The following is a 16,253-nucleotide window of genomic DNA, read 5'->3' as shown; positions in this document are numbered from 1 at the left end:
AGAGGACTTGTGGGTACAGGGAACAGTGTGGACAAACACTTGAAGTTCTAAAGGGGCACTGTCAACATAAAAAGAGGCAAAGAGCCTGGGAGGAGGCTGGAAATATATAAATGGGCCAGATTACAGAGGCTTCAAATTGTCAGGCTAAGGAGCATGCACTTGATTTGTGAGTCAATTTGGGGCCTTCTCTAAGGAGGCCCAGCTCCTTAAGTACCAGAAGGCCACTGTTCTATGGCAGCCTCACCCACAATGTCCAGGCACAAAGCCCAACATAAGTTAGCGTACATTTAGTGAACAGAACAAGCTGCTACTTCTTGAAGAATCCCAGTAATGTACTTTGAACTTTTTGTTGAAGAACTTTTGCCTTGGTGCAGTAGGAGGAATAGAATTGTTTTATTATTTCTCATAAATTGTCATCTGATAAAAAATATTTAACTGGACATATCAGTGTCTCCTTTGCATGGAAGAGTATATATCTCATTTCGCAGAGAATCACAAATCACACCACCTGACACACCATAATGGGTAAATCCCTCTCTATTCCCTGACTGTAATTTATTATTTAGAACACATGTTCAAGAATGGGGACATGCCCACGTTTGTTAACTGTGCATGCCAAATTGCAATTTGTCCTGCCCATTTGGGAAACTCATTTCCCATTCAAGCTGTGGTGTGAAGTTCATGGCAAGGGTAGAAAAGCTCCTGAGTGTTTTTTCAGACTTTTTAGAGGAAGGGAGACTTGGGGTCAGGAGGACAGAGCAGTAACCAGGAAACTAGGAGAAGATGCTCTCTGTTCCTCTAATGGCTTTGAAGGCATTTTTAGTCCCAACTTTGGCTTGACCCCACCATCTCCACTGAAAGAAGATTGCTGGGGAAGGAGAGAAATAGGGAATGTTGAGAATGGCACCAAAGAAGTATCTCATTCCAGGTCTGCTCAGTGCTTACGCAGGATTTAACACGGTAATTAAATTTGATGTCACAATTTTCTTGCCTCTATAAATGACCGATATATGAGGGATACTAGTGATCATGCCCCCTAACTTTTTTTTAGTGAAAAGAAATAATTTAAAACTGAACTTGCATAGTTTTCAGTTCTTTGGTTCACACCAGATATTTATTTTCTAACTACTATGTACAAATTATGGTGCCAAATGAATTAGTATAATGCAAACAAGTCAGGCTCTCTGCCCTCATGAAGCTGACATCCTGGGAAAACTGACATTAAACAATTAATTCAATACTTGGTCATTTAAATAATTGTGGTAACTGCTATGGGAGAAAATTATTGAGTGCTATGAACTATATATAAAGAAACAAATCAGAGGCTCAAGGAAGGCTCTCTGGCAAAAGTAACATGGGTAACAGAGCTGCAGATGAATATGGATTAACTGGGCAAAAAGGGGAGAAGAAAATAATTGATTAATCAAAGTATTTCAAATATTAAAACAATGCACTTACATTAATTATATGCTTTATAGTTCATAGTCAATAAAAAGTAATGCCCTTGATTTTTTTATAAAAGGATAGTTTAAATAAGCATACACTTATCTATACCAAATTATTCTTTTCTTTCTTTAGAGAAATGATATCCAATGTGATAGTCACCTTTCATGTCCCCAGACGGACATCTTTTTAGTTCGGACTGTAAAATGGCTTCAATGTAGTCAGAAGAAATAGGCTGTAACCCACAGGTTTCCTCTGGATGAATCAGCAAACCACAATCCTGCATTAAAATAATAGATATTAGTTGTTGTATTAATTAATTTGACCCATAATAATAAAATCTAAAAAATAAGATTTTATGTGGCAAATAACCTTTATGGATAAAAGGGAGCAAATATTCCCTATTTTTCCCCTGCTGGCTTATCAATAGTTGTTTGTGCTAAAAGTAGATAACAATTTAATCTTTATTTTGACATTGATATTCATGTCATTGTTCTGCCAATCAAAAAATGAACGCAAGTTTTACTTTAAACATATATCTGTGTCAACTCATTAAAAACAAAACAAACTATAATAGAGGACAATACAGCAAGTGGAAAAGGCAGTTAATGTGAGAAGGGAAATGGGAACTATTTGGAGAGAATTTAATTTAACAGATGAATTTCATTTTAACAAACTTTTATTAAGAATTCATGATACACCAGAATGGAATCAGATGTATGTATTTTATTCAAAGCACATTCTTATATTTACAACAGTGGGTAACATTTCACTGCACTGAATATCATTATAGAGGCATGTGCTATACTAAGCAACGCTTTCACTAGTCTGACAGATGTAGAACAGAACGATAGTGTATTGCCTCTCTGAAACTTCTCTCCTTCTCCTTCCTCTGCCCCATCCACTGAGCTGCACCTGCAGGCTGGACCACTCTCATTTTCTCTTATCTTATTCTGCAAAGCTCTTGGCCCTGTACCTGTCCTATGTCCTTCTGTCCTACTTCATGTGGTTCCACTGCCACTCTTCTCACTGGGTTCTCTCAGTCTATCACAATTTAGGGCATGTGAAAAGCCTATCATCTAGATTGGGATTGCTTTCCCCCTAATTTTGCATGAAGACATCTTATATTTTAGGTCTCAGCAAGCTCTTCCTGAAACTCTAGCACAATTATGTCTCCCTACTTCTGTTCATGTCAGCACCCCATTTGTTTCCTTTATGCTCTTCACCATTTGATAACTGTTTGTTAGTTTGTTTATTATTTGTCTGGGTCTTTTCTACTATACTGAATGTGCCATGGGAACAAATAATTATTCCACTCACATATGGAACCAGTATTTATCATACAGCAAACAATAAACATTTGTTGAATGCATAAAACGTTAGACTTTATTGTGTCCCTCTTTATATCAGAAATTCTCAACAATGGAGAGAAAGAGTGGATTTGACCTCTTCTTTGCTGTGTAACTCTGGTTCTAATCAGCAATTTATGGTTACATTCTCTCATATTCTCAACTATCCTAACCTCAGATTCCCAGATCTCATACCAAAAGGTCCAGGATATTAAGGAACAAGAGGAATGGTGGGGGTGAGTGAACTTAAAATCTTGATTCAGTTTACATATTTTCATTTCTTAATTTATGACTAAACATGGAGTTTAAGATACTGATTAAAATTAGAAAAATGATTTGTATTAAAATGCTTATTATAATAAAGCAATAAAAACCACAAAGTTTATTATAATGTGGGGAGATGTAGTCTAAATAAACATCTATAAATGATACTTGTTAGAATACCCATGTATGTGTGTGGTATCTATCCAACCATTTATTTTTAGTGGAGGCTGGATCTTTATAAGGCTAGAAAAAAGCGTCATGATTCATTTTGCAAAAATATTTTTATATCAAATGTTGAGGGAGCAATGAGAAACAATTGCCATTATACATTGCTGATGGGAGTGCAAGTTAGTTCAGTTGCTTTGGAGGGCAGTTTATACTAAAATAAAAAGTGCAGAGGCTCTGCAACCCTGGAGCCTTCTGGGTCTACTCTAGAAAAACATAAGAGATATGTATAAGGATAAATCTAAATGGACTAACTAACATGGAGATATTTTCAAGACATATGGGTAAGAAAATATCCAAAAGTTATAGAACAATCCATGCTATCTGAAATACACACATGTACGTGTGTGTTCACTCAATCAAGAATGTACTAAATATTGATTTTGTGGGAACAGGTATGTCTCTGTTAAGAGAATAAAAGGAAATCTGGATGACAGTAGTTACCTGCAGAATGTGTTCCTGGACTGGCAGTGGATGTCAAGGAGGCTTTAGCTCTATCTAGAATGCTTTACTTTTTATTTAGGGAGAATGTTATTCTTCTAGTACTTGTGAAACTCAATCTTAGTTTGAAATATTATAAACAACTTTCACCACCTCAGCTGCAGACTTGGCTGTTCCTTCATTCTAGGAGGTACCATGATGGACGTTACTTTTAAATGCAAAGTATTTACCTGTTTATAGTTCTATACGCTATAACGTCATCTAAACTTGGGTACTTCAGACTGAGATGTTGTGTTCGATTTATTAATAAAAAATATATTTTAGCATATATATACCCATGCAAATAATGGTGAAACATTTTTTAAAGTTTGGATTTAGATTAAACTTTTCCTGAAAATTCTTGTTTGTTTTGATTTCTGTGATATGTGTGTGTGTGTGTGTGTGTGTCTGTGTGTGTGTGTGATCACGTGCCACTACTCATCCAAAGGGCATTAGAAACAGAGTCTAGATCACAGATAACCAAAGTCCTAACTGATTTCTTCTGTTGAAGCACTACATGTAATTGGCAAGTATCTATCAATCAGAAAGACATATTGCAACTTGTGTGCTGAGGGCTTGTCCTGGGCAGGTGACCACTCCTGCTACCTAGAACCTCGTGTTGTTTTTGTGTTTGAATTGTTATCAAATATGGTGCTGTCTCTCCCTTCATATGGAGGTTCCCACTGGGTACCTGTTCTGTGACAGTTGGTCAGTCAGCTCTGTTGGTTCTAACTAAACAGTGATGCCAGTAAGTTTTGAGGTAAGACTAGAATAATAGCAATATTTCGAAGGACAGACCAAAGCAGAGAGTAAGAGGAGGACAGTAGATTTTGAGGTAAATGAAATTTCAAGCCATACCCTTTTCTCTGTAGTTTAGGCCAAAGAGTATCCTATGGCATTCTGTGCTTCCTATTGAATTTCCCCTTAGTAGTTAATCTTTGTTTGCAGTTTACATATCCTAAGCCTTTCCATTAAAGTGTTCACTATTTTAGAGAGCCAGGGCAGCTCACTGGAGTGAAGGTTAATCACCTTCTGAACTGTGGCCAAACAATATTACCCTGAAAGTTGAATGAGCCAAAGCATATGGCCAAATGCAGACCCAAGTCCAGAGACTGGTTGACAGAGCTGAGGGAGTTAAGAGAAGAAAAGCTGGTTATCAGTACAGCAGGGTAGACAGTGGTGAGATACATAGGAAAGAGCACCACCGTGCCGGGAGTTTCACTTGTGAATTTTAGTTCCAGCTGTGTCATGAACCGGCTGTGTGACACTAAGTCACTTGATCTAGATTTCTCATTACAAAATGGTGAAGGCTGGAGAGAGCAGAAGGCGAAGAATTGCATTAGGTGAGCTCAAGTCCTGACGCTGACTGCCTTAGGTACCTACGCCATATCCATTCTCCTTTCTTCCTTTTAGCAGAAAAACCTGTATTTTGTTGGAGTAATGTGCCCAGCATTAAAAAAATTGATTTCCCAGTCTCTAGTAGCTGAAAGGAGTCAGGAAACATAGTTCTAGTCAAAGAAACGTAAGTGAACACCAGCTAGGGAGTTCTGGAAAAGTTTTACTTTCCTGATGCCACTTTTTCTTGATCACTCTGTTTCCTCTTTCTGCTTGGAATATGAATGTAAGCCTGGGAATGAGCAGCCATCTTGTGGCCATGAAGCAACCATAGGCAGAAAAAATAGAATGAGCCTAGGGTATTGGTGATGCTGTGGAGCTACCTCTACACTTTTTACCATGAAAAACAGACTCCTACTTGGTCAAGCCACTATCGAAACGTAAGATGAAGCCAAATTTCTCTATTCCTCAAAGGGTCTCTGAAACTTATAATTTAAATGCCACATGAATCTTTGTGAGTATTTCTTTAGATCTTAAAAGCAATTAATCACAGTAATAACATTAAACAAAAGGAAAATTCTCATTAGTGTCTCTCATTTCTTTCTTCACTGGGATGATTAGCAATTTGGTCAGGTTTAGGCATATTGAATACATTAGTTACTAAAAAGAATAAACAACAGTTTTGTTGTTGTTTTGAGACAGAGTCTTCCTCTGTTGCTCAGGCTGGAGTACACTGGTACCATCATGGCTCACTGCAGCTTCGAACTCCCAGGCTAAAGCAGTCCTCCCATCTCAGCTTCCCAAGTAGCTGGGACTATAGGCACATGCTACTGTGCCCAGCTAACAGCTCTTTTTTGGTCTTAAGTGTCATCTCTTGGAGTCACAGATCTATAGACACAGAAAATGTAGTATTTAACAGAGTTGGGTAAAATAGCATTAGCTCCAGAAATCTTCACACTTAGAGTGAACCATTTTGTTGGAGACTTCAAAAGGAAGCTCCAAACTCCAGAGTAGATTGTCATAGTTCTCAATTGAGTACAAAAATATACTTAACAGGAATTTTCTTGTTCATACATGTGCAAAGTAAATATGTTTAGTACATAATTCAAAAAATTTACTTAACTTTTCATGAGGTGCTAGAGTGACTAACCAGAATCATTATGATGTTCTTGGTTTTTCCTCCTGCCTGACCACAGTTTCTCATTATCTATTCCTCTGGACACCCATTTCATCCCTTACGGAATTATTTGTCCACAAAAGAATCAGTAATATTTCTCATTTTAAATGTGATATTGCTATATTTTTAAAGCAATACTGAATTGGACTATTTGAGCTGATCTGTGTCTTTAAATCTTATCTACTTCTATTGACCTCATGGAATTATTTCTCTGAGATGAAAGAATTCTTCCATTCTCTGTCTAAACAATTTTAAATGTCCATCTAAATTTTAAAATATGCAATCACTCCCTCCAGCACATAGCTCCTTCCAAAGAGACCCATTTCCTCCCCTTTCCCTGGGCTACTGCCATTTCCAGTAAGTTAGTAATGATCTCTCAAAACATGATGATTCCCCTTTGGAAAGGCAGAGAGTTCCCTTCCAGACTAGGGCTGTTCCTTTCCCCACAAGAACTGACATTCCTGGGGAGATAAATTCACTCTTAACCCACCTGAAGTAAGATATATTTGAGATCTTACAATGTATTTTCCTCAATGTTCTGATGAACTGCTGATCAAAGGCATCTGCTGGTTCTCTTGAGCCCGAACATTTACTAAGCCTAAGGCCATGTGACTAGACACTAGTAGATCCCACCACATCTCATATCTTTAGCACCCTCATGCATGGACCAAAATGCAAGGCCTGCTACTCATCTCTCCTCTAATCCAATTTCACAGATCTTCTGCTACTCCCATCCCTGGTAAGCAAACCCTTCTACAATCTCAAAGGCTTCACTCAATGTTCCCTCCATCTCCTCACCTTCCCCAAAACCCATCCCGGCACAGGGAAAACAGGTGAGGGGGAATGGAAAGAAAACTTGCCCTGTGACTTTGTGGGAAATGACAACTTGCCCTCTTTCTCTGTAGCCATCTCCAGGGAAGGCTGCCTGCATAGTCAGGAAGTTTACTTCCTCTTGTCTTCCAACTGCCTCTTTCAAACCATTATTCCATTGTGTTACTCTCTGCTGTGGCTCATTTCACCTGGCTCCTCCTTGTGGCAATCTTCTATCAACATCTTAATTATGTTTCCACGTACCAATGGGACAACTTAGCCATTGTCATTCTCTCCATTTCACAATTTGCTGTCAAAAGTCTATATGGATTCATTCTATTTCATTCAACAATATTTTTGTACAAATGCTAGAATATTTTATTCAAGCCAGGGATGCTCCATCTGTAATTTTAAATTCTAATTCCTTTTCTCGAAATAAAATACACTTTTCTTCTACCTTATTCCTGCCTCTTCTGCAGTCATGCAGAACTTCCATTCCCATGATTCCTAACTCTCTTTCAATTTGTGTCTATACTGTTCATTTCTATACCTCAACAATCCACATCTTCCTTTTTTTATTTTACTAATGGTGCACAGCAACTCTCCAATCCTGGAACAATCCAATCTATCTCCATCCAACGTTCTACATACCTGTCAGTGACACTGGCAAAAATCACACAAATGTAAAGATATATGCCAGACACATTTCCTGATGGTCTCTCAATACTGCCTGGAAATCTTTGTTCTATTATCCTAGTTGGAACATTTCCCTGTTCTTCACAAAGGCTACTTCAAACCTTCATCATTCTCCTTAAGCTCCCTCATTTCTACATCTCTGTTGGTCTCATTAGATGACCTTGTCTTCTACTTCATAAAAAATTAGAACCCATTAGACAGTAATATATTCAAATTTGTGCTATCTGACAATAAGACAACCATGCTCAGATATCTCTTCTTATGTTGTAGTAAAGTAAATCTTCTTCCATCTGTGAAGGTTTGCTTCTTTCACTTGTATTTTTCATCTCATTCTTTTCTACTTCTGGAAATGCTCACCTTTTGCTTTTGTTAACACTCCTTATTACCAAATACCAACTCGTTTGAAGATTCTTTCTGTTACCCAGCCGTTAAGATCTGACCTTTTCTATAGTCACGCCCTTAGCGCTCTTACTTTGCATTCTGGGAGATATCATTCATCTTCATGGCATAACCACAGCTTGAATGATCATGACTCCCAAACTGGATCCCTGTCTAGGCCACTCTCAGGGCTTCCAGACACATAGTCATCTGCTTCCTGGACATCTCCCTTGGATGTCTCAGAAGTACCTCAATTTCAATATAACTATGACAGATATCATAGGTTGAGTCAAAACCCATTCTGATCTTACTTTTCCTTGTTTTGCTCTCCTAAAGAGAACACTAATAACATGTCTCCCCCGTTTGTCTTACAGCCAAGAGTGGCCACTGACACATTTCTGGTTAGGGAAATGTAAGTATAAACTTGCAGGGAACTGCAGAGAAAGCCTGTTTTTCTGGTACAGAGACTGTTCCTTTCTCCTCTCTTGTTTCTTCTTCTCTCCTTGTGGAACAGGAAATTGATAGCTGGAAGAACAACAACTATCTTAAATTATGGAAGAAAGGCCAAAAACTTTGTGGAGACTTTAGTGCTGACATCCTTGATCTTCTGAAACCATTTTGATCTGTGCTGACATTCTTGATCTTCTGAAACCATTTTGATATGTGCTGATGTTCTTGATCTGCTACAAACGTCTAATTCTGGACTTTTTATTGGATAAGAAGAAAATATCTCTTATTTGTTTAAGCTACTATTAGTCAGGTTTGCTGTTACTCACCAAACAGTTGAAATTGAACTTTAAAAATCATTCCAAAATCTGTTCCATCCCCAATAACCTCAATACTGTTGAGCTTGGAAGATTCGGTGCCCAAGCCAGACATTTCAGTTTTCCAAGTTTCCCTTCTCTTCATTGCCCCTAGCAGCCAATCAATCACCAAATAGTCATATCAACTTTCTCTTCTTGATTTCTTTTTTTCTTGATTTCAATGGATACTATTTTGATCTGTGTATTTATGTTCTTTTATCATGGGAATTGCCTTGACCTCTTAATGGGTCTCCTCTGCTACAGTTCTATGGACCACCTATATGTCTATTTTCCATGTTGTTGCTAACGTCATCTTCCTGAAATGCAAAAGTTTTAAACTCCCTTTGTTGCTTGAAATAATTCAAGAGATTGCATTGCATTCAGGGTAAAGTTTGGCTGCTGTCCTCCTCTTTGGCTAATCTCCATCCAGTCTTCACCCCATACTCTGCTTGACTTGAATAACTTCTACTCTGTCCAGTGCTACTTTCTATGATGTTTCCATAAAGTTAACTGAAAGCAGTTCATTCTCAAGGTCTGTTGTGAAGCACTCACATTTCTTTTTTTAGGACATGCACTAAAAAAACAAACATTTTTGAATAAGAGAAAAATTAAATTGCATTGAAAGATGAACTTAGTATAAGATGCACAAATATTGTGTTAGGAAATTTTAGCTTCCATCATTAGAAAATGTTTCATCAGCTCCTGCCATAAACAAATAAAATTTCAATTTTTCAAATTTTCTTATAAATTAATTATGGTCAACTGAGAAGTTTTCTGGGTGCCATATGTGATATATAAGTACTGTAAAGTGAAAATCATGAAATATTTGGATTTTGAGATTTCTAATGGTTTCCCATTACAAGGACCTTCATTTAATTTCTACTGTGAAAATCAATCTATGAGACTCATAATATTTATTTTGAAACATTTTTTCTCCTTTTGGCAAGAAGACTGATTTCTTAGACATATGCTGAGAAGCAAGATAACACATCCTGAGTTGTTTGTGATTCACATTGAAGATGTTTATCATGGAAAATATACCATATAGAGCATAACTTTAGGAGATATTCAAACATGGCCATTTATGCTATTTAGGATATAAGCATTTGTCTCTCTATTTTTTTATTCTTTTAAAAATATCATATTCACAAATTGGGAAGGAGACATTAACAAATCTATTTTAAAAATTTGTACAGATTTATGAGGTACATGTGAAATTTTCTTACAATGGGTATATAATGCTTAGTGGCCAAGTCAGGGTATTTAAGTTGTCCATCATCTCAGTATAATACATTTTTGCTAGCTGTAGTCACCCTACTCTGATATCAAACATTGAATTTATTCCTTCTGTCTTACTCTATGTTTGTACCCTTTAACCCACTTCTCTTCATCCTCCTTCCTTGCCCCCACTCATTCTTTCCAGACTCTGTTATCTATCTTTTCACTGTCTACCACCACGTGATCAATGTTTTAGCTCCCACATATAAGTGAGAACATGTAATATTTGTCTTTTTGTGCCTGGTTTATTTGTCTTAAGATAATAACCTCCAGTTCCAGTTCCATCTATGTTGCTATAAATGAAGTAATTTCATTTTTTATGGCCAAGTAATGGTCCATGTTCCACATTTTCTTTATCCATTCATCCACTGATAGGCACTTATGCTGATTTCATATCTTTGCTATTGTGAGTAGTGCTGCAACATATGAGTGCAGGTATCCCTTTGATAAACGGATGTTTTTTCTTCTGGTTAGATACCCAGTAGTGTAATTGCTGGATTGGATGGTAATTCTATTTTGGGTTTTGTTTTTTTTTTTTTGAGAAATCTCCATATCATTGTCCATAGTAGCAGTACTAGTTTATATTCCCACCAGTAGTGTATAAGAGTTCTCTTTTCTTCACATCCTTGCCAACATCTATTTTTTTTGTCTTTCTAATAATAGTTATTCTGACTGGAGTTAGATAATATCTCACTGTGGTTTTCATTTGCATTTCTCTGATGATTAGTGATATCGAGTATTTTTTCATGTACCCATTGGCGATTTGTATGTCTTCTTTTGAGAAATGTCTATTTCTATAAGTTGTCCACTTGTTGATGGAATTACTTTTTCACTTGTTGTTTGAGTTCCTTGTGTATTCTAGATATTAGTCCCCTGTCAGGAGAATAGTTTGCAAATATTTTCTCTCATTCAGCAAGTTATCTCTTGATTTTCTTTAGCTGTGCAGAAGCTTTCTAGTTTAATTAAGTCCCATTAGTCTATTTTTGGTTTAGTTGCCTGTGATTTTGAAGTCTTAATCATAAATTATTTGCCTAAACCAATGTCCAGGAGACCTTTCCCTAGGTTTTCTTCTTCTATTTTTACAGTTTCTGGGATTACATTTAAGTCTTTAATCCATTTTGAGTTGATTTTTGTGACAAATCTTAAGTAGTTTGCCAATTATGAATTGTCTGTTCTGCTATAAGTTTATTCCAAAAATATTTTGCAAATCTCAGGATGACTATTAGTTGCTACTTGGAGTTCTAACCTGCCTTCTAACCTACCAGAAACCTAGTATAGATTTGTCAAGCTTCTCAAGGATAAAACTGGAGCAAAATGATAATTGAAATAGATATATTTTTTAAGCATTTATTACATGCCTGACATGTAAGTTATTTACACATATTATCTTATTTTTCTCACAACAACTCCTCCCTTCATTTTAGGAATAAGAAAATAGAAATGCTAAATTACCGAGAGGTAGGTTTTAAATGGAGGTCCATCTCACTTTAGATCTCTGCCACTTCATCTTAATATATAGCTGACTTTCCCCAAAGCAGAGCAAATCATTGGTTTTATAGTCTAATTTCAATCTTCCTGTGAATTAATCAATACTTTCTCTTTCACCTTTACTCCATCTCCACTCCAATCCCAGTTGAAAGTTGGTTCCTTAAAATCGACTTGCATTGCTTTATGTCTTTTCAGGTACAGTCACACCGAGGCTGTTTTTGGTATAAATCCATCCACGATGTAAGCCCAGATCAGAAAGTGTGTTACAATCTTTCTGTTTCTAGCACTTGTCAGAGTCCTCATCATGTGATAAACATTCAAAACATGCCTCCTGATTGAAGCTATTGTCAGTATACAGGATCAATGCAAGGAGAAGAAATGGATGGACGTAGGTGTGGGGCCCAGCTGCAGAGAAAGGGCCACTGGAATAGAGAAAAAAGGGGAGAACATAAGGGTAAACATGACCTATATGTCCAATGCTGGGTTCCTGCTAGCATGGATATTTGGGGCACGGGAATGACCTCCAATATAATTCTGGCTCTAATGGTTTTGAGTCTCTACAGAATAATTGTCTAAATAATTCCCATATGATCTATTTAGCTCTAGAATTTTGCGTTTGTGGTTCTCCCTTTTGAGAAATTTCCAAATGGATTCCTTGTACAGACTGGCATCTTGTTCTGAAGGAATGAATTATTTTCTGTGTTTACATGGTCTTTAAATTTAACAACTCTCCTTGCACTGTAGTCAATCAGCCATAAAATACTGAGTAGCTATTGTCTGATTCACAGTATCAGACATACAATAAACATTTATAGAATAATTAGCTTACGTTTACATTAGCAATAAATACTTAATGATAATCTATCTAAAATCGCCCTTGAGATATCATATTTATCCCAAAATTGAATGTTTTTCAAGAAGAAAAGAGAGCAATTTATGTAAATTAATATTAAGAGAGATTTTTCTCCTTTATGGAGGGCATTTGAAATATCTGTAAAAATAATTGCATATAAATTTAAACCAGCAATTATACTGCTAAGACTTGGTCCTACAAATCTACTTTACAAAGTACATAAAGATAGATGTACAAGGAAACTGACTGGAGCACTTCATAAAATATTAATAACACAAAACTAAACACATCTCAAGTGTCCATCAATACAAAACTGGTTAAATGACTTATGCTACATCCAGATAATCAAATATTTTGTAATTCTTAGAAAAGATGGATGTGGAGGACATCCATTCCAAGATGGCCAAATAGGAATAGCTCTGGTCTGCAGCTCCCAGTGTGATCAATGCAGAAAACGGGTGACTTCTGCATTTCCAACCGAGCTTCGGCTGGTGACACCCAGGCAAACAGGATCTGGAGTGGACCTCTAGCAAACTCCAACAGACCTGCAGCTAAGGGACCTGATTGTTAGAAGAAAAGCTAACAAACAGAAAGGAATAGCACCAACATCAACAAAAAGGACATCCACACCAAAACCCCATCTGTAGATCGCCAACATCAAAGACCAAAGGTAGATAAAACCATAAAGATGGGGAGAAACCAGAGCAGAAAAGCTGAAAATTCTAAAAACCAGAGCACCTCTTCTCCTCCAAAGGATTGCAGTTCCTCGTCAGCAACGGAACAAAGCTGGATGGAGAATGACTTTAATGAGTTGACCGAAGTAGGCTTCAGAAGGTCGGTAATAACAAACTTCCCTGAGCCAAAGGAGCATGTTCAAACCCATCACAAGGAAGCTAAAAACCTTGAAAAAAGGTTAGACGAATGGCTAACTAGAATAAACAGTGTAGAGAAGACCTTAAATGACCTGATGGAGCTGAAAACCATGGCATGAGAACTTCGTGACACATACACAAGCTTCAATACCCGATTCGATGAAGTAGAAGAAAGGGTATCAGTGATTGAAGATCAAATGAATGAAATGAAGAGAGAAAACAAAGTTAGAGAAAAAAGAGTAAAAAGAAATGAACAAAGCCTCCAAGAAATATGGGACTATGTGAAAAGACCAAATCTACGTTTGCTTGGTGTAAGTGATGCGGAGAATGGAACCAAGTTGGAAAACACTCTTCAGGATATTATCCAGGAGAATTTCCCCAACCTAGCAAGGCACGCCAACATTCAAATTCAGGAAATACAGAGATCACCACAAAGATACTCCTCAAGAAGAGCAACCCCAACACACATAATTGTTAGATTCACCAAGGTTGAAATGAGGGAAAAAATGTTAAGGGCAGCCAGAGAGAAAGGTCAGGTTACCCACAAAGGGAAGCCCATCAGACTAACAGCGGATCTCTTGGCAGAAACCCTACAAGCCAGAAGAGAGTGGGGGCCAATATTCAACATTCTTAAAGAAAAGAAGGCCGGGCGCAATGGCTCACGCTTGTAATCCCAGCACTTTGGGAGGCCGAGGCGGGCGGATCACGAGGTCAGGAGATCGAGACCACGGTGAAACCCTGTCTCTACTAAACATACAAAAAAATTAGCCGGGCGTGGTGGCGGGCGCCTGTAGTCCCAGCTACTCGGAGAGGCTGAGGCAGGAGAATGGCATGAACCCGGGAGGCGGAGCTTGCAGTGAGCCGAGATTGCGCCACTGCACTCCAGCCTGGGCGACAGAGCGAGACTCTGTCTCAAAAAAAAAAAAAAAAAAAAAAAGAAAAGAATTTTCAACCCAGAATTTCATATCCAGTCAAACTGAGCTTCATAAATGAAGGAGAAATAAAATCTTTTACAGACAAGCAAATGCTGAGAGATTTTGTCACCACCAGGCTTGCCTTACAGGAGCTCCTGAGGGAAGCACTAAACATGGAAAGAAACAACTGGTACCAGCCACTGCAAAAACATGCCAAATTGTAAAGACCATTGATGCTAGGAAGAAACTGCATCAATTAACAGGCAAAATAACCAGCTGACATCATAATGACAGGCTCAAATTCACACAAAACAATATTAACCTTAAATGTAAATGGGCTAAATGCCCCAATTAAAAGAAACAAAAGGGCAAATTGGATAAAGAGTCAAGACCCATCAGTGTGCTGTATTCAGGAGACCCATCTCACATGCAGAGATACACATAGGCTCAAAATAAAGGGATGGAAGAAAGCAAAAAAAAAAAAAAAAAAAAAAAAAAAAGCAGGGGTTGCAATCCTAGAAACCAACAAAGATCAAAAGGGACAAACAAGGCCATTACATAATGGTAAAGGGATCAATTCAACAAGAAGAGCTAACTATCCTAAATATATATGCACCCAATACAGGAGCACCCAGATTCATAAAGCAAGTCCTTAGACACCTACAAAGAGACTTAGACTTCCATACAATTATAATGGGAGACTTTAATACCCCACTGTCAATATTAGACAGATCAATGAGACAGAAGGTTAACAAGGATATCCAGGACTTGAACTCAGCTCTGCACCAAGCTGGCCTAATAGACATCTACAGAACTCTCCACCCCAAATCAACAGAATATATATCCTTCTCATCACCATGTAGCACTTATTCTAAAATTGACCACATAATTGGAAGCAAAAGCACTCCTCAGGAAATGTAAAAGATCAGAAATCACAACAAACTCTCTCTCAGACTATAGTGCAATCAAGTTAGAACTCAGGATTAAGAAACTCACTCAAAACCGCACAACTACATGGAAACTGAACAACCTGCTCCTGAATGACTACTGGGTAAATAACAAAATGAAGGCAGAAATAAAGATGTTCTTTGAAACGAATGAGAACAAAGACACAGTGTTCCAGAATCACTGGGACACATTTAAAGCAGTGTGTAGAGGGAAATTTATAGCACTAAATGCCCAAAAGAGAAAGCAGGAAAGATCTAAAATTGACACCCTAATGTCACAATTAAAAGAACTAGAGAAGCAAGAACAAACAAATTCAAAAGCTAGCAGAAGGCAAGAAATAACTAAGATCAGAGCAGAACTAAAAGAGATAGAGACACCAAAAACCCTTCAAAAAATCAATGAATCCAGGAGCTGTTTTTTTCAAAAGATCAACAAAATTTATAGACTGCTAGAAAGATTAATAAAAAAGAAAAGAGAGAAGAATCAAATAGACACAGTAAAAAATGATAAAGGGGATATCACCACCGATCCCACAGAAACACAAACTACCATCAGAGAATACTATAAACACCTCTATGAAAATAAACTAGAAAATTTAGAAGAAATGGATAAATTCCTGGACATATACACCTCCCATGACTAAACCAGGAAAAAGTTGAATCTCTGAGTAGACCAATAACAGACTCCAAAATTGAGGCTATAATTAATAGCCTACCAACCAAAAAAAGTCCAGGACCTGATGGATTCACAGCCAAATTCTAACAGAGGTAAAAAGAGGAGCTGATACCATTCCTTCTGACACTATTCCAATCAATAGAAAAACAGAGAATCCTCCCTAACTCATTTTATGAGGCCAGCATCATCCTGCTACCAAAGCCTGGCAGAGACATAAGAAAAAAAGAGAATTTCAGACCAATATTCATGATGAACATCCATGTGA

General features: G+C 37.4%; 1 protein-coding gene across 2 annotated transcripts in view; it reads right to left on the bottom strand.

Annotated features, from left to right (window-relative positions):
- CPED1 (cadherin like and PC-esterase domain containing 1) overlaps window positions 1-16,253 on the bottom strand; it is a 317,314-nt gene that overhangs the window by 57,617 nt on the left and 243,444 nt on the right. For both annotated transcript variants that reach the window (XM_032761566.2, XM_032761567.2), the window contains one exon: window positions 1,606-1,723. In XM_032761566.2, the coding sequence (XP_032617457.1) occupies window positions 1,606-1,723 (118 nt within the window). The remainder of the gene's footprint in view (window positions 1-1,605; window positions 1,724-16,253) is intronic.

The sequence above is a fragment of the Hylobates moloch genome, unplaced genomic scaffold, assembly GCF_009828535.3.
Source record: "Hylobates moloch isolate HMO894 unplaced genomic scaffold, HMol_V3 SCAFFOLD_1, whole genome shotgun sequence".
In the NCBI taxonomy this organism is placed as follows: Eukaryota; Metazoa; Chordata; class Mammalia; order Primates; family Hylobatidae; genus Hylobates; species Hylobates moloch.
Note: the sequence above shows the minus strand (reverse complement) of the source record. Positions and strands in the feature narration are given on the sequence as shown.